At 43.8% G+C, this 19626-nt stretch overlaps 1 protein-coding gene across 7 annotated transcripts in view; it reads right to left on the bottom strand.

The window, feature by feature from the left end:
* Positions 1-19563, bottom strand: part of NDRG3 (NDRG family member 3) — a 68859-nt gene extending 49296 nt beyond the window's left edge. For 3 of the 7 annotated variants that reach the window (XM_020892056.2, XM_020892057.2, XM_020892050.2), the window contains exons 1-2: positions 14646-14752; positions 549-650 (exon numbers count right to left, since the gene is read on the bottom strand). In XM_020892056.2, coding sequence (XP_020747715.1) covers positions 549-605 — 57 coding nt within the window. In that variant the 5' untranslated portion in view covers positions 606-650; positions 14646-14752. Of the gene's footprint in view, positions 1-264; positions 359-548; positions 651-13636; positions 13661-14645; positions 14753-19391 lie in introns of those variants that run through there. The other 4 variants (XM_020892051.2, XM_020892052.2, XM_020892053.2 and 1 more) reach the window with 4 other exon arrangements.
* Between the last annotated feature and the right edge of the window lie 63 nt (positions 19564-19626).

Raw genomic sequence — 19626 nt, forward strand, 5'->3', positions numbered from 1 at the left:
TTTTGGTAACTTTTATCATCACAGCACTCTTTACCTGCTGAATCCTGGTGACTGTTAACTATGATGATGCTCACTGTGTATTCTCTGACATGAACGGAAAAATGAGATATATTACCAACACCCAGGCACCCTTGATGAAAACCTCAACGTAGACAGAGAGGTCACATCACAGACTGGACAAACCTTACGGAGAGCACCGCAGCCTGTGTGCATTACCAGCCATGGATGCTAAGTTTTCCTTATAGAAATTGAAAGTCACGATACCTGGATTCTAAAGCAAACCCCACTCTCATACTTTCTGCTTAACATCTCTATCTGTAGAACAGGAACACGTCAAGGATAATCTGACTGAATCTGGCTGGTGGAAACAAAAGTAGGAAGAAAGAGAGGAAAGACATCAAGAAGGTTAAGAAATATATTTTTTAAAGTTTTCTCCACACAGAAAGTCAAGATAAATATATTTTTAGTTACTATTCAGATGATATAGAAAATAAACTAACTACAGAAGAAAGGACTTACATATATTTAGTGACAACAGCAGTCTTTACCTTATCATTTAGAAGTGGTTTGATCTCTGTGAGTTGAACATCCTGGAGTTCATCCATGAGGACAGATCAGAGTAGAGGATTCTCAAGAATAAATCAGTAACTCTGAAACAGAAATGGAGAAAAAGGCTTAAGACTAGGAGTTGGAAATATAATGGTCACACTACATCCATTCATTCAAATATGAGAGCTTAGTATGTGTCATGCACTGCTCAGGGTGCTGAAGACACAGTAAACTAGACACTTATGGCTAACAGACTCTAACGTGGCCTCTGTGATCTCTGTACCTCTTGGCACACACACCCAAGCATAACCTCCCAACCCACCAAATGCGTGTGGTGGGGGGGGACCCATGGCTTGCTTTTAACCATTAGAATATGGCAAAAGTGATGGAAAGTACATGAGTATCTGTATATGATTACATTACATAATATTTTAACATCTGTCTTGCAAAGAGACACAGTTTCCCTGCCAGCTTTAAAGAAGCAGGCTGTAAATGTGTTGTTGTCCTCTGAAAAAAAAGAAAAAAAAGAAGCAGGTTGGCATGTTGTAAGATGGCCACGCGGCAAGAAACAGCCTCTAGCCAAAACAGCAAGAAACTGGGACCTTCAGCCCAACCATGTGCAAGGAACTGAAGGCTGTCAACAACCACGTGGGCCTGGAAGCGGATCCTTCCCCAACTGCGCTTTGCCCTGACCAGCACCTTGACTACAGCCTTGCAGAGAAGCCAGTGAACCCATGTCAGAGTCCCAACCCCCTGAAACTGAGATAATAAATGTGTGTTATAAACCACTAAGTTTGCAGTAATATTTTTATGCAGCAACAGATAATTAATACAATAGTCTTTGCCTACATGGAGAATTCATTTCAGTTACTGGAGACATATAAGTAAGAAAACAACATGCTCAGATTTACAATTTAGAAAGCAACAGTTTGGAGGGTGGATTAAGGGAGATCAAAAGTTGAAGGTTAATGCTGTAGCCTAACATAAACAGAAAGATGAACCAAAGCTAAACTCACTAGCCTTCACTTGGGGAATCACAACAGTAGATGCAGAGTATGGCAGCCAGCCTCCACAAAGGCCTCCAAGAGCCTGCTTCCCAGTTCCTGACTCCAGACCATGAGACATAATAAATAACTTTGTTTTGGAGTGATTAGTTACATAGTGAGAGATAACTAATACCAAAGGGAGAAGTTAGGGAAAGGTGTGGAGTAAAGAGGCACAGACTCCATCTAGGAAGCTATGGGAGAGAATGCAAATACTGGATACAAGTGATTCCCACCCAGACTTCAAAGCTCTAGGCTTCATCTCTTCTGCCTTGGCGTTGCAGGAAAAATGCTAATTCAGTGATTTGGGAATTCAGACATTCAACAACCATTTATTGAGTTCTCACTGTGCAAAGCATTAAGGACAACAGAAATAAGGTCCCTGCCTTCTACAAGTTTATTAGTAGAGATGACCCCTATCTATAAAGTTACCTACAAAATGAGAAATAAAGGGCCAGAGGAGTTCAAAGGAGGAGCAATTACTTCTGATTGGTGGGAATCATTCACAATATATTAATCTATTAATCCATTTTTCTGTTTTTCCCTCCAGAAATAGGATATATGGCTTTGACTTAGATATGGAGAGGGTCTGTGTTGCACATTACCTCTTAGGTATTAATAACCAATGCACCAAAAGGAATCCTGCCTTCAACTATGCCTACATTTGTTGTTGTTCAGTTGCTCAGTTGTATCTGATCCTTTGCAACCCCATGGACTGTAGCATGCTAGTCCTTCACTATCTCCTGGAGTTTGCTCAAACTCATGTCCATTGAGTCGATGATGCCATCCAACCATCTCATCTTCTGTCGTCCCCTTCTCCTCCTGCCCTCCATCTTTCCCAGCATCAGGGTCTTTTCCAATAAGTCAGCTCTTTGCATCAGGTGGCCAAAGTACTGGAGCTTCAGCTTCCATTAGTCTGTCCAATGAACTATTCCTTTCCTTTAGGATGACTAACAAAAGCTCTTCTACAATTATTTTGAAGAACCCTGAGGGTGCCAATGGGACCACTGCTCAAACCATGGAAACCACACACATGGGCCATGAGGACCCAAACATTTGTGTTACTGCAAGAGCACAAGCCCGGTATTTACCTTCCCTCTAGGATGTGGGTCTTTTCTCAGATCCCAGATACCCTATACCCTTGACTGAGCTACCGAATGCCCAGAATTTTTATTTTATTTTCATATCAGTCACACTTCAAAAGGAGATGAGATAGCTTGAACTTTTTATCACAAATTTCAGCCAGCATCTAACATTTCTCTCTTCTATAGTCCCCACATCAACCCACTTAGCGCCCCAAATACTGGCCCAACTGGGATCTACTCATTGAATTTTTTATTTATTTATTTTTGAGTTTTTAAAGTAAACTTTTATTTACTGATTTGGCTGCACCAGGTCTTAGGTGAGGCATGTGGGATCTAGTTTCCTGACCTGGGATTGAACCCAGGCCCCCTGCATTGGGAGCACAGTCTTAACCAGTGGACTATCAGGGAAGTCCCTTCACAGTGTTTATTAATCACACTATGAACTGTGGCTACTTTTCATTTGGACTTCACCATTTAGCAATAATTTAAAATGACAATTTTAAAGTTCTTCTTCCTATCATAAAATACGGGCATGTTTTAGAAAATATGGAAACCACAGGGTAACCAAAAGATATTTTATTCACAGTCCTTCCTTCTAGAAACAATCACTGCTAATATTTCAGTCTATTTCCATTCCCCCCCCCCCACACATAAAATGGTGATATCCTGAAACGTTTCCAACCCTGCTTTATTCCCTACTTTAATTCACTCATTTGAAAGCAGGGCACTGCAAGGTGTGACTCATTCAAATGTGACTCCACTGGGGAGCCTGTCACGGAGCCTCAGGGACAGAGGGAAGCCTGAGGTGCCTCCAAAGTGACGCATTCACCTAGTGTTCCCAGCATCTTTTAAAGATAAAGAAAGATGCCGTTTGTGCCAGGACAAACACTTAAACAAGGGCGCAATCAAACGAGAAGGCTGTCCTTATCGACTGGGCCCAATGCAGTCAATGCAGGACGGTGTGACTCAGGAACTGGCAACAAGACCGCAGGTGCTCACTTTCCGCATGACAGGGGACCCAACATGTTCTTCCAGAGACCTGATTTTTGCTCAGTTCTCACTGTCCTGAGCCCTTGTCAATGAGCAGTTTTACAACTCCTACAAGAAAATTAACATCACACGGTGGAAAACTCCATCTCCAGATGTTTCTGCTACACACACTCACTCCGTCCTGGGGATCTGAGGGCTGCAGTGCCCTCCTCTGCACAAATGATATGGCTGCCAGAGCCCATCCTGATACTAAGGGCTATTAATATTTTTAAAAGGATAGTGGAGATTTTATAAAAGTAGTAGATAAGAACTCTTTTCCAGTTTCACGAGATAAGGGGAAGAGTGACAAGTGAAAAAAAAAAAAAACAGCCATCCTCAAACTGAGGAAGTGAGCCTTGTATCAAAAGGCTATAAAGGGAAAGAGGAAAAGTGTAATTTCTACTCTGTGCCAGAAATTACAGTCTAAGGACCTTATGTTAATCCTCCTCATCCCAGGAGTTATGTTTAACACTCCTCCCAGGTAGATATCTTCATTTCTTACTTTATAGGCAGGAAAAACTTAAGCTAAGAGAAGTTAAGTGACTTTTCTAATATCCACATAAGTGAGTAACAAGGCAAGGTTTTAAAAATTTGATTCTTCTAGTCATGGAAAGAGTCCATAAGTACATCAGATATGGACTTTAGACCTAGGTGGGCCCCTACCTGAGTGGCACTGGGCAAAGCATTTTTCCTTTCTGGACCTGTTTCCCCATCTGTCAAGAGAAGAGGTTAGGTAGAATAACATTTTGCCCCCATTTAGGACTGATGTTCTGTGACCCAAAGTTAGTTAGTGTTAATCGCTCAGTCGTGTCTGACTCTTTACGACTCCATGGAATTCTCCAGGCAAGAATACTGGAGTGGGCTGCCATTCCCTTCTCCAGGGGATCTTCCTGGCCCAGGGTTTGAACCCAGGTCTTCTGCACTGCAGGCAGATTCTTTACCACTAAGCCACCAAGGAAGCCCTCTGTGACCCAAAAGCCCCCTATAAATGTAGCACTTTACATTATTCCTGAGGGTAAGCATCTATCCTCCACCTCACAGGGCTCTTAATATAATCCTAAGAGGTCATCCAGTTATCAACTTATTCAGGTTCACTGATTAGCTGAAGTTCACTCAGCAAATCAGTGGGAGGATGCACTTGGCCTGATTCCAGGCACATGAGGGTCTCAGGCTTTTAGCACATCCCACATTATGTTTTATTTTTCCAGTCATGAAAAGCTCACTGAGATTTCCAGCGCTTAAAAACACTGTTTTGTTACTTTAAATAAAGCCAATAAGGGACTATACATAGAACTGGCTTTCTAGGCTACAAGCTGTCTTATTTTCCAGCTTTTCCCCATGACCAAGGTAATTTGTCTGGCCTTTGTCATGCTTTGCCAGAAACAAACTGACAGGAGGCTACTAGTTTGTATTCTAGAAGCAGAGTCAGTCACTTTTGGTTTTGGCAAGATAGCAGACAGACTATCAAAACAGGATGAAGGCAGCAAATAAAGGAGGCACTCTCAGGAGACTGAGCTGGAAGGGGTCGGCTGGAGCTGGTGCTGGAGCAGTTATGACTGGAAAGCGGTAGGAAGTGGCCAGAGGACTGGCTGGGAAGGTAGTGGCGCTCCTACAGCAAGCTGACCCACATCCTCTCTGCTTACCTATAAACTACTGGCTGAATCATGATTACAGCACTTCACAAAGCACCTTCACGTCTACCATCTCACTGGGTGATCACAATGACCTGTGAATCAAACACTGGGGCACTGCATCACTTCTATTACAGAGATGAGGAAACCCAGGCTTACAGAGGTGAAACAGAATGAACAAAAAACACAACTAATAAATGCAACAGCTCTAACCAAAACCCAATTTTCTTCTGATCCCAAATGCTCACTCTGTGCCCTGTACCATACTTCCTCCCAGGTTACCGCAGATGAAAAGATGTGGGTTGGTAAAAAAGGAAAAGAAATCCAGCTGACTGCCTCACTGTGCTCTTATCTCCAGTCCTGAATTACACTGTGCAGTTAGGATCTGGGCACAGGCTCGAGGATTAAACGTTAATATGAAGTTAATAACAAGAAAGCCCAGATTTGGAACTAGAGTCTGCCTTCACCCATTAATACAATTGAGTAGGGGAGATTAAGTCTGTAAATAAATCACTGCAGTTCAAGGCGGGATAAACATGAGCCTATGAACTGGACAAACTCTGAGGCATTTTCTCAGCCTCAGTTGTCCTTGTTGCTCAGTCATTAAGTCACGTCTGACTCTTTATGACCCCATGGACTGCAGTCCACCAGGCTCCTCTGTCCATGGAATTCTCCAGAAAAGAACGCTGGAGTGGGTTGCCATTTCCTCTTCCAGGTGATCTTCCCAGATAACGGTTCAAACTCGTGTCTCCTGTATTGGCAGGCGGATGCTTTACCACTGAGCCAGGAGGGAAGCCCCTTAGCTTCAGTACTGATACCTTGAGCCAGATAATTCTTCATCATGGGGGCTGTCCCGTACATCGTACAACGTTTAGTAGCACCCCAGGCCTCTACCCACTAAATACTATCAGCACCCTCCTCCAACAGTGGAGACAACCAACAATACCTCCAGATATTGCCCAGTGTCCTCTGGGGGCAAGATCAACCCCAGATGAGAACCACTGCGCTAAGGGTTACCGAGGTTTAAGGCAAAGGTCAGTTAATGCAAGCTGGGGGTGCTGAGGAAGTTTCATGGAGGATGTCATATTTGAACTGGACCTTGAAGAATAGATAAAATTCCTATAGGGGAGGATGAGAGAATAAAAAGAAGGAAGTCCAGAAAGGGAGAACATAAAAGCAAGATGAGAAAGCAGTGCTGAAAAATGCTCTAGTTCGGCAAGAAGAGGAGCTTGCTGTTGGCAATAGGGGATAAAATGTTCATTGGAGTCACATCACAGATAGCTATTTATCAACTAACAGTTACAAGATACACATACACATAAAGAAGTAGCCAACAATACAAGATACTAAAAATATTAATATTAATAGTTTACGAGTCAAACCAGTGGTGTTTTCATATGTCCCACCTACCCAGGAGGACAGAATGTTGCCTGAGTATCATCTCTCACATTGCATCTAGTGTGCATCACTGTTTAGTCAGCGTTACACGAAGCTTGGGGCTTCCCAGATGGCACAGAGGGGTAAACAATTTGTCTGTCAATGCAGGAGATGCAGGTTCCAAACCTGGGTCAGGAAGATCCCATAGAGGAGGAAATGGCAGCCCACTCCAGTATTCTTGCCTGGGAACTTCCATGGGCTTAGGAGTCGGGAGGGCTACAGTCCGTGGGGTCGCAAAGAGTTGGACACGAGTGAGCAAATCGAGCAGAGAGCAAACGAAGCTTGGAGCCAGAGCAGAGGTGGGGGAAATAACTAAGGACTGAGATGGCCAGGAGCTTCCCAAAGGAGTTAAAGAGTGCTAGGCCTTGAAAGGACATATTCTGGATAGCTAGAAGGGAGGAGAGGACATTCCAGGTGAGAACATCTGAGTTGGGAGAGAAATAAATGTACACAACATATCCAAGAGACAGCAGGAAGAGCAACATAGCTGGGAAAGACGACAAGGCTGGTCAGAACACTGAGCACATGAATCAGACTTCACTGTGTGGACAACCACACTTCACTGTGCTTCCTGAGAAGCAAAATAAGTATTTTAAAATGTGGCATCCTGTCCAACAGTTCTCTTAGCTGCACATTAGAAAGACTTAGGGAGCTTTGAAGGATGACAATAGCAGGCCCCAACCCTAAGGATCCAACTTAATCAGGCTAAGATAGGGTCCAGTATGGTTTTTAACATGCAGTTAAAGCTAAGAACCACTGGTCTACAGATATGCCTAGAAATTGAAGTGATTTGCCTAAATTCATATAGTCAGCTGGGTGTGGGGCTGGGACTGGCTGGCGTCTGGATTCCTATTCCAGGCTCTGAAAGATATCACAGCGTCCTGGGCTCAATTCCACACTTCAGTCTTTAAGAAGCATAATCTGATGACTTGGCTCTCAAGTTTTGCCAGGGTTAAAGCCTGAATTAATCTAATCATAAAACTATTGACTTAGCATCCTCTCAAGTGTCTAGGGTAACAGATGCTGGTTTCACTGCTGTCTCCTGAGGGCCCTTAGGAAAGGAAAGGGTCTCAGGAGACTCCCCAGAAAGCCAGATAAACAAGCCAAACCACCCAGCTCTGTGGAAGAAACAACGGCTTTTTAAAATGCAGCTAGCTCACTGAGCTTGTCACCACATAAAGGAAAGTCTGGGTTACTCTTTATCAGAAAAATACTCTGAGAGATGCTATGTCATCAGCAAAGGTGGGGGATGGGGCAGTGATCAAAGCTGCTTGAAGCATCCTTTCAGACCCTCATTTTTACAGTAAATATCTCTACCAGGCCCCAGCCCTGGATAAGGGCTATCCACACACCTTGTGTTTTTCTGAAAGGAAAAGAACGGCACCCCTCACAACAGGCCCACTCCTGTTGTGTCACTCCTGGATTCTGGCAGCAGGTGGTGAACAGGAGGTTTGCAGAGACTGCCAAGCTGGGAATCTGAGTTTGCCTGTATAATCATTCGATTAATTCCAGGGTATCAGTACAGATAACTATTGGAACAAAGCAACACACATCTCGGGGCGTTCTTTTTCACCTCACACACCCATCAACCAGATGATCCCCTCTAAGGAGGGGATCACACTAAAGTAACTCTAGAAGAAGAAGCACTACCCTCTGCCTTCAACTCTTGAAGGATGCAGCTCAGGACACTAGGAAAGCTACTGCTGGCAAAGCTCTGGTACATGCTCTTGGGATGGGTTCCAGGTTTCCGCCAGCTCTAAGACAGAATCCTGGAAAACAATTTGTTCTTTAAGACAGCCTAAGTGGAGGTAAAGGACAAACAAGAGACCTAAGAGGCAGTACTTAAAACTCACATTAACTTCATGCTCATAATTTATCTATCACTTACTCTATGCCAGATACCATAATATGCACTTTATTTGTCCATTCATAATTTCCTTATATTTCCCGACACGCTTATAAGATAGTATATTAGTAATCCTTCCCATTTTACAGATGAAGAAACTGAGGCAGGGAGAGGTTTTGTAACATGCCAAAGGTCACACAGCTAGCAAATGGCACAGAAAGGATTTGAACCTGAGCAGCCTGCAGCTAGAGCTTTGGCCAGCCTCTACAAATGACTTTTCCCACTTGATCCCAACTGATCATTAATTCTTCTACCTATTCATTTCAGGTTTGGCTACTGGAACCTACCAGGATCTTAATGATCAAAGAATTTTGAAAACTGAGAACCATTCAACAAAATTTAGGTACTATCATCATCACCATTACTATTAATGAACAGGGGAGACCTGCACCTATCTGAGGATATTTTAAAAGCAATTACCCTTGGACTGTCTAATCACCCACAGTTACATTCCAGTCAACATCCTGGTTAAAACCATGTCCCGACAGAAATCTTTAAAAGAATCAACATCTTCAGGACTTCTCTGGTGGTCCAGTGTCTAAGAGTCTGTGCTTCCAATGCAGGGTGCCCGTGTTCGGTCCCTGATCAGGGAACTAACTAGATCCCACATGCTGCAACTAAGACCTGGTGCAGCAAAACAAATTAAGAAAAAAAAAAAAGATACTGCAAAACTTATAACAACAACCAAACACACCTTATAATAACTAGTAATAAAACCAAGTATGAAGAGTGGCTGTATCAGAAACTTATCCTTGGCCGAAATGAAAACTCAATCTGTAGACAATGGGCATTTTTAGGTGGTAAAGGATTAACAATCAAATGACAGAGCTAAACCTCTCTACTTGGGAAATTAAATTTTCTTTTTCTATATTAAATCTCTGAGGAATATAAAAAGTAGCACCTCCAAACAAACAGTGGGGGAGAAAGCCTGCTCCACATCATGTTCTCTACCAAGTTTAATAACATGGCTTGATAGTTTTCTAAGTAGTGTTACCTAGAATTCAACTCAGAATGCAGTGAAGCCATATTTCTTCCAAAGCACACCCCATTCAGCCATGAAATATCCAACAACCATGAATATTTAATTAAGACTGATAATATATCAAACTCTGTGATGTGCTTTGGGAATATGACAGAATTCTGCATCACTGTAACATCCCTTCATTGAAGAGATAAGATCAAAAGACAAAATACCCAATTTTGTATGGCACTTAAAATATCGTCCAGTTCTGCTGACAGCCTAGTGGTTAGGAATCTGGGCTTTCACCACAGTGGTCCAGGTTCAACCACTGGTTGGGGAGCTGCGATTCTGTGCAGCACAGCCAAAAAAAACAAGACTCCCATACATCTCAGTTAATTTCACATTAATAAGACAACAATTAACGGCAAAATTGTAGGTAAATAATAAATACAACAGAATTAGCACTGTGGTTAAAGAAAAAAAAAACCTCATTTACCAAAGAAAGCCCTGGTCAATACTCATATTAAATCTAGGTTAAGTATCTGTGTGCTATTTTCAAGCAGTCTCTTAAAAAAAAGAAAGTGGGGTTGGGGTAAGATGGTTTAAAAAGTTCTTTCAGAATACATGACTGGATATCCAGTTCAGCAGTAAATCCAAACGTTATCAATCTGTGGACTTGAAAGTACTCAAAACACCCCTTCCTTTCATCATCTCTATTCAGTCTTGTCATTTTTTATCCCCCCAGAATCTCTCATTTGCCCTTTCCTTGTCTTTCTGACTATCCTCACTTCTTGCCTGGATTTGTTCATTCATTCATCATTTACTAAGTATCTATTACCTGCCACACACAGAGCTAGACCCTTGCCCCTTATCTTAGAAAGCTCATGTGATACTCAGCAGAGCTTCTGTCTGCCCATCTCGTTCACCAGACTGCAAGCTTTAGCAAACGCTTTGTATTTCTAGAACCAGCAGCATCTGGCATACAGCAGACACTCTAAAAATGTCTGTTGTGTGACATTCGATTACTTTAGCAAGCTCTTTTTTAACTCCATAAATATTTTAGTACATATCTTCAAAAACAACTCTTACTTTTCTTTCCTTTTTAAAACATGAAAACAATATGTGCACAATGCAAAAATAGTACTGAAAGCTATGGAGTAAAAAGTGAATTCTCCAACCCTCTAAATCCCACTCCCAGAAATGACTATTATTACAGTTTGGAATGTATCTTTCCAGAACTTTCCTGTGTTGGTATACAACACACAGAGATACACTTTTTCTGGAACAAGTTCTTTGATAGTTTCTGACTCTAGTTTTTCAACTTTCTAATCCAGCCCAAGTTCTCAAAGTGCTGTCCCTGAATCAGGAGCATCACAACATCTGGGAACTTGTTAGAAATACCAATTCTCAGGTCCCACCCCAGACCTACTGAATCAGAAACTCTGGAGGTGGGGCCCCCACAATCTGTCTTAATAAACTTCAGGTAATTCTTATACGCACTAACGGTTGACAACCACTGAACACATGCAAGTCACCCTGGTCAAGCCGGTTTTTTTTTAATTGTCCCTTAGATATTTTATTGTCAGGTGTGGCAACCGTGCTTTGGTTTTAAGTGTTAAGCACTTAGTTGTATCCAACTCTTTGCAACCTCATGGACTGTAGCCCAACAGCCTCCTCTGTCCATGGAATTCTCCAGGCAAGAACACTGGAGTGGGTTGCCATTCCCTTCTCCAGGGCATCTTCCCGACCCAGGGACCAAATCCAGGTCTTTCGCATTGCAGGTAGATTCTTTACCATGTGAGCCACCTACCATCCTACTTCAGAATGCATTCCTCGTCCTTTTGATGAATTCTGACTGTACCAATCTGTCAAAGCCCAAAAGGGTCCTCGATGCCCCCCAAAGTGCTGTGTCACAGCTCACACTGACCCCTCTTGACATACCTAGTCCCTCTACCACATAATTTAACAATTAGGTATGCGCTGTCACCAACGTTAGAGACGGGTTCTTTACCTCTTCCCCATTGGACCAGAAGCTCCCTGAAGCTGTGAGCTGCATTTCTGCCACCCCTTCCTCACCCCTCCTCACCCCTTCCTCACCCCTTCCTCACCCCTGTTCCACAGATTTTAGGAGCTGGGCTTCCCTGGTGGCTCAGACAGTAAAGCATCCACCTGCAAATATGGGAGACCTGGGTTCAGTCTCTGGGTTGGGAAGATCCTCTGGAGGAGGGCATGGCAACTCACTCCAGTATTCTTGCCTGGAGAATCCCCATGGATAGAGGAGCCTGGCAGACTACAGTCCATGGGGTTGCAAAGAATCAGATACAACTGAGAGACGAAGCACATACACAAGGAGGAATTCACTGAAATATTGATAAACTTTTAGTGGATAAAAAGTCTACATTCAAGTTGCAGCACCAGTTCTGTAACCCTGGTCTTAGACAAGTTCCCTTCTCAGAAAGAAGTCTACAAAAGCGACACAGCTGGACTCAATGACTTGATGCTTCCTTTCAGCCTTGGGCAATGTATAATTTTATGAAATGTCCCACACTGGAATATCGTATTCCGTTATATTTGAGTATACCATTATACGCATTGCTTTGCTTATAATGCTATTATGGTGATTTTTAGACTTGAGTTACAGTTAGGAATAATATTGCCAAGTTAACTAGTAAGCTCTCTGAACAAGAACTATGAGACTCTCACACCATACCCAGCACCATTCCTTATGCATAACAGCTCAATCTATTTGCAGATTATCTGGAAAAAAATCTTAAAAATTTTTTATTTATATAGAAAGTCTATGCACCCATCTACTGCCTCCCAAATGGCCCTCTGAATATTTATTGTTATAAGTACTATGAAGATTTATAGTAAAAATTGTGACTACTCTGATAACACTGGTGCAGTCAGCCACATAAGGCAAAAGAAGGTAAAACTGAATCTCACATATATTTGTGCTAGTCATTCAGTCGTGTCCGACTCTTTACGACCCCATGGACTCTAACCCTCCAGACTCCTCTGTCCATGGGATTCTCCCGGCAAGAATACTGGAGTAGGTTGCCAGTTCCTTCTCCTACCTGTATTTAGGGACAGACTGAAAACCTATAAGCCTGAGGCTACCTTCGTGCAACATGCAAATAAAAATTGCCCTGTACACTTAAGTGACATATACCAATTCCACCCTTGGGGATAAATTTTATCTTGGGGATAAAATTTTTCTGCAAATTTTCAGACACAAGAGGGAGGACTGGAGACCTCTGAGTGGTCAGTGATGACCAGAAATTGAATTTAAAGAGAAGGCCAGCAAAGAGAAATTGAAGGGCAGAATGAAGGAACAGAAGGGCAGCAGGAAAACATCACTCTTTGAGTAATAGAAAGGAACTGTGGAAATTTACTGATTCTTTCCCAGGGCCTACTGTGAGCCAAGCACTTGGGGTGCAAAGATGCTCCCTGACCTCAAGGAGCTAATAGTCTTAAGAGTAAGACTGAAGCCTCTACCCTACCTGCCTACCTATCTACCTACACACACACACAAATGCACACGAATATATGTATGTATGTAATTCTAATTGAGAAAATCAAGCAAGGAAGGCTTCACAGAAAAGGTGGTAAGTTAATGGAGCGTTGAAGTATGCAGGAGAATGTGCTAAGGATTGAGGGGAAAAAGACAGTTTGAGCTATTTATTTTGGGGAAGAAACATTCCCATATTTTTACAGCTGTTCCTTTGGGACTTTAAATCGGTGAGGCTTCTTATACTCAACACTACTTTGTCAAGGGTCTCTTTCTCATTTTACTTCATCTTAAATGAGAGGTTCAAGCCCAGCACTGGAATAGAGCCAGAAAGCCCCAGGATAAGGGGAGTGCTCGCCAGATTTGTTCTTTCACCTCCAAATCCAACCAGCCCAGCTCTATCAGTCTTGACCTCCTGACAGCCAGAAGAGGAAAGCTAATAATATCCTCTGGGGGCAAAATCTGGACCCAAGACAAGGCTTACCTCTGTTCTGCCAGTAAGCCACAGTCCCTGCTCCTAAACCAGGAGGCTCCCAGTTTACCTGTGACAGGCCAGCTCTGCAGGAAAAAAGCTGCATGAAAAGGACAGAGGACGCATCTGATGGCGAAGCGCTGAGGTACTGAGATAATCTTAAAATGTTTACGAAAATCCCTGGCACATTTGCAAGCGTTGGGTGAACGTGAGCTCTTAATAACAATGCTATTACCATTATCACAGTTAATTATACTTCATCAACAAGAAAATGCTGTTTTTTGCAAGACTACTTTTATGACGTTGAAGAATCTCCGGAGATGCGAGTGTATTTCAGATTTTTTTTCAAAGGGACAAGATCAAATTTCAACCGCACTAGCCTGAGAGCCCCCGACCGTGAGTTCAAGAGCCACTCCAGCCTCTCGTCTGGCGCGTGACCTTGGGCAGGGAGCCTCACCGCTCGGTGCCTCAGTTTCCTCATCAGTAACCCAGGGCTAAGAAGCCGCTCCCTCGCATGGTCGTCGCGGGGTACAGCCAGTGGGTACTCTTGACCGCACCAGGACCCCACGGGTGCAAGGCAAGCTCTCGGCGCATCTTCCAGGTTCCCCGCCCCGCCACCCGGCTCCCGGGCAGACGGGGCAGACGAACGTCCGACCCCGAGGCCCACCGAGCCCCGCCGCCTGCAGAGCTGGAGCGGGAAGGGGGTCGCGCCCGCGGCGGGTCCGAGGCTGAGGTGCTGGGCACCCAGAGGCTCGGCCGCTGCCGCCTGCACGCCATCGCCAGCGCGTTCGCCGTGAGCCTCGCCGCCCAGGTGAGTAGCGGCCGAAAGAGGCCGGGCTGCCCCGGGTCCCCAGGCGACGAGGGCGGACGGCGCCCGAACACCTGGAGGAGGCTGGCAGCGCTGACCCAAGCCCCGGCGCGCTGGGGTGATGAGGCGGGGAAGGAGAAGGCAAAGGGGACGACGACCCCACAGGCAGCACGGCGCGCCCCCAGCCAGCCAGGCTGAGGCGCTCACACTCACCTGAAGCTCGGGCAACCGCCGTCAGCGCAGCAGCCGCGGCGGCGGGAGTGGGGCGGGGAAGGCTGCGCCCGCGCAGGCGCGCTGAGAACGCCAGGCCGCACATGCGCACTGTGCCTGCCTGGCTGGGGAACTACGGAGAAGATGGTGGTTGAGTTGGCGCCATCTTCGGCATACAGTGATTTTCTCTCATTGTTTTTGGTTGTAGCTTCCTTTGGCCAGCTCCAGTATGAAAGTATTGAATGGAAAATAAATAATTCATACGTTTTTATTTGCTGTGCTGTTCTGAGTAATGTGTTGAAATCTCTGGGTTTGCTCCCTCCCACCAGGTGAAGTGAATCAGTCCTTTGTCCAGCATACCCACGCGGTATATGCTGCTTTCCCCCTTAGTCTTCTAGTCTCTGTCATCAGATCGATTGTCTGGATACGGAAGTGTCTGTTTCAAGTAACTCTTACTTTGCTTGATAATGGCCCCAAAGTCCAAAAGTGGTATTGCTAGTGATGTGGAAAAGCCAGAGAAGCCTTAACGGGTAAAAGTTCTCAAATTACTAAGAAAAAAACAGGTATGTTGAGGTTTTATGGTAAGAATGAGTTTTCTGTGAGGGATTCCCCTGGTGGTCCAGTGGCTAAAACTCTGGGCTCTCAACACCAAGGTTCTGGGTTTGATCCCTGGTTGGGGAGCTAGATTGCACATGTTGCAACCAAGACCTGGTGCAGCTAAATAGAGACTTTTTATTTTTTTAGATTGAACTTCTGTAAAATTGCAGGGAAAAAATTTGTGCTTTTAGGTCATACTTCAAGCTGCTAAAGTTAGGGCCACAGTGCATAAAAGGTGCTTTTAGTTAAGAATGAAATACACCTGAAACTATCACAGCATTAATAAACTATTCGTTGTTCAGTCACTGAGTTGTGTCCAACTCTTGTGACCCCATGGGCTGCAGCACGCCGTTTCCCTGTCCTTCACTATCTTGTGGAGTTTGCTCAAATTCATGTCCATTGAGTCAGTGATAATATCTAACCATCTCATTCTCTGCCACTCTCTTCTTTTGCCTTCAATCTTTTTCAGAATCAGAATCAACTCTTCACATCAAGTGGCCAGAGTATTGGAATTTCAGCTTCAGGATCAGCCCTTCCAATGAATATTCAGGGTTGATTTCCCTTAGGGTTGACTGGTTGGATCTCCTTGCAGTCCAAGGGACTCTCAAGTCTTCTCCAGCACCACAATTCAAAGGTATCAATTATTCCACGCTCAGCCATCTTCATGATCCAACTCTCACATCCGTACATGACTACTGGAAAAACCGTAGCTTTGAGTATACAGACATTTGTCAGCAAAGTGATGGCTTTGCTTTTATAGTAATAAACTATACTTCAATATAAACTTTTTTAAAAATGAAAAGGCATTAAATTTATGAAAGACACAAACAAAATACATATTCTGATCGACATGTTGCTCCAGAAAGCACTGAATCTAAATTGAAGTTCATGTGTCCCACTGTCAGTGAGGCCAAACAAATCAAAATGTTGGACTTTGGAGCAGAGAAAGGTTAATTGCAGGGCTAAGCAAAGACCAACCAACCTGGACTCAAATGACCCAAACTCCCTCATGGCTTTCAGGGAAGGAATTTTAAAGGCAAAATTTGGGGTGAGGGCTGCAGGATGCATAACTTTCTTCTGATTGGTTGGTGGTAAGGTAACAGGGTTATGTTTCAACTTTCTGGTTCCAATCAGTCTGGGGCATACTGCTGTCCTCATGCAATCACCATCTTCCACCTGGGTGGGGCTGGGGTGGGGGGTAGGTCTTAGTTTCTTCATAACAACTCAAAGACATGTGTCAGATGGTTATGTATATCCCTTAAGGAGGAAAAAGGACTCTTTTATCACTGAACTATTGTTTCCTGGTTGCTTTTCTTCTCTTTCCTCATTGCTCTTTGAAACTCAGAGGCGGCCCAGGAGACCAAAGCCTCTCTCGACAGACAAGAAATGGGACGTGGAAGGGCTTTTGTATGCAGGAGAGCCCCACTAGCTCCTGCTTGGTTCCAAGCCATTACAAAGACTTCAGCAAGGGATCCCCTAAAGAGTGACACCAAGCCATTTACTGAAAATAAGGGATGGTTGGGGCTCCCCTGGAGGCTCAGATGGTAAAGAATCTGCCTGCAATGCAAGAGACCTGGGTTTGATCTCTAGGTCAGGAAGATCACCTGGAGAAGGGAATGGCTACCCATTCTACTATTCTTGTCTGGTGAACTCCATGGAGAGAGGAGCCTGGCAGGCTACAGTCCATGGGATCACAAAGACCTGGACACAACTGAGCAACTAACACTAACATAAGGGATGGTTATACAGATTCAGCAATAGTTTGGACTGCAAAGTAGAAAAATTACTGGGGAGACTGTGTCTGCCAATGAAGAAATGATACCAAGCAGGACCCTGTGGGGGGTTCCTGGGTACAAAAGCCTTTCTTTGTCCCACAATTCTTTTTTGTTGTTGTTTTAGGTGTACCATACAGCTTGCTGGGATGCGGGGATCTTAGTTCCCCGACCAGGAAATGAACCCAGCAGACCTGGCATGAGTCCTAACCACAAGACCACCAGGGAATCCCTCCCCCGCCCTGCCACCCTGCATTTCTTCATTACAGGAAATAGGCCTCATTCATTCCATGACCTTCCCTGAGTTCCAAAGGCAGGTTCAAACTGTTGCTAATTAGAGACAAAGGTTCGTAGAGTCAAAGCTATGGTTTTTCCAGTAGTCACGTATGGATACAAGAGTTGGACCAAAAAGAAGGCTGAGTGCCGAAAGATTGATGGTTTTGAACTGTGGTGTTGGAGAAGAGTCCTAAGAGTCCCTTGGACAGCAAGATCCAACCATTCAATCCTAAAGAAAATCAATCCTGAATATTCATTCGAAGAACTGATGCTGAAGCTGAAGCTCCAATGCGTTGGCTATCTGATGCAAAGAGCTGACTCATTGGAAAAGACCCTGATGCTGGGAAAGACTGAAGACAGGAGGAGAAGGGGACAACAGAGAACGAGATGGTTGGATGGCATCACCGACTGAATGGACATGAGCTTGAGCAAGCTCCGGGAATGGTGATGGACAGGGAAGCCTGGCACACTGCAGTCCATGGGGTTGCAAACAGTTGGACATGACTCAGTGACTAAACAAAAATTAGAGAAGGGAGGGGATGCAGAAGCAAGGAACAGTCAAGAGAAAGAATAAAGCAGCCTTGGGGCAGGTCTCAATATCTTTGAGCTATTTTACAGATACTGAAACCCCCACCAGATGGGAGAAATCCCAGACCAGTTGGAACCAGGTTGATGATGTTGACTTCCACTTCACCACCAACTAATCAGATTATCCATGAGCTAGCTGATCACATCCTCTTTGAACCATTACTATGAACCTTACTACCCACTCCAGGTTGGGACACACCGTTTTAAAAGCATTAGCCCACTGATCCCCTTTGCCTGGCAAAGCAATAAAGCTATTCTTTCCTATTTCACCAAAACCTGTCCCTGAGAATTAATTTGGTGTCAGGGTACAGAGGCCAGCTTTAGCTTCAGAAGCTGTTGCCACATTTCCATCAGAGGTGAAGAATTTGATTGAAGAGGAAGGAAAGGATACCATCCAAAGCAAGTCTTCATGTGATGAAACTGGGTTCTTCTGGAAGAAGAGTCCCAACAGAACCAAACATCATCCGGGAAGCTCTAGTTTTTAATCGCGAGTCACCCATTCTCCTTGCTTGGCCCTTTTGATAAATCTTTCTCTGCTCCAAACTCATGTTTGAGTTTGTTTGGCTTCATTGTGTGTCAGGCATGTGAACTTGCATTCAGCAACAAACCTACCGTCATAAAAGTGCAAAGGAGGCACTAGATCATAAAACATGGAAGAGAAGATTAACTCTGGTATTACTGGCAATGCTACAGAGCATATGTTAAAGGCAGGAGTAGTATACAGAGCAAAGACCCAACAGTGTTCAAAAACAAAACCAAGAATTATCTGCTTATATTCTGACAACATAATCTAGGTGACAGCTATCTTGTTTATGGAATGGGTCTACCAATGCTTCATTCCAGAAATGAAAAATATTTGGAAAAAAGGAAAGGTTGGAATTTAAAATCCTATTACTAACAGACAATGGACCTGGTCATCCTGAATCTGTTTGCTATAAAAATGTCAAAGTTGTATTTTTATCTCCAAATACAACGTCAATGCTTCAGCCACTTGACAAGCCATCAGTTTGTCAAGGCCACATACACCTACCTGATATCTGACCACATATGTTCAGCAATTAATGCAGATTTTAATCTGGACACAATGCAACGCTTGAAATCATTACTACTGCCAATGAATAACATTCACCAGAAGTGCAGTAAGTGAATTAAAACTACACTCTTAATGCCTGCTGGAAGAACTTATGAAGTCGTGAATGATATTAAAGGTCACTGAGGTTCGATGGAGAAGTTAGGAAACTCATTCACATAGCAAGACAAGTTGGTGGCAAAGGATCTGCCAACACGCTTGATGAAGAAGTGGAAGAACATATTAAAGGGCACTGAGAAGTGTTAACAACTGAGTTATTGGACAGACTTGTGGAGTCATCTATTGAGAAAGAGGAAGGTAAAGCAACTGAAGCAGAATCAGCAATGTGGACATAATTGAAATTTGCCAAAATGTTTCAAATTTCACAATTTCAAATATATGGAATATGACCCTCAGATGAAAAAAGGCATCATAGCAACTACTCACAATCACCAAAGGATTACAATTGCTGCAGCAACACTTCAATGAGTTAAAGAGACAGCTCCAATTACAATGTTTTCCCAAAAGCTTTCAGCAAAAAAACCTTCAACTGTATCTTGTGGATCCCCAAAATCATCTACTTAGACATCCAACCATGGACACTGTAATGGCTCAATGATCCTCCTTCTGATGTACAGTCAGAAAGTCAATAGTAGCCTAAAGCTATGTCACAATGCCTCAC

This window comes from Odocoileus virginianus, chromosome 9, assembly GCF_023699985.2.
Source record: "Odocoileus virginianus isolate 20LAN1187 ecotype Illinois chromosome 9, Ovbor_1.2, whole genome shotgun sequence".
Taxonomy (NCBI): domain Eukaryota; kingdom Metazoa; phylum Chordata; class Mammalia; order Artiodactyla; family Cervidae; genus Odocoileus; species Odocoileus virginianus.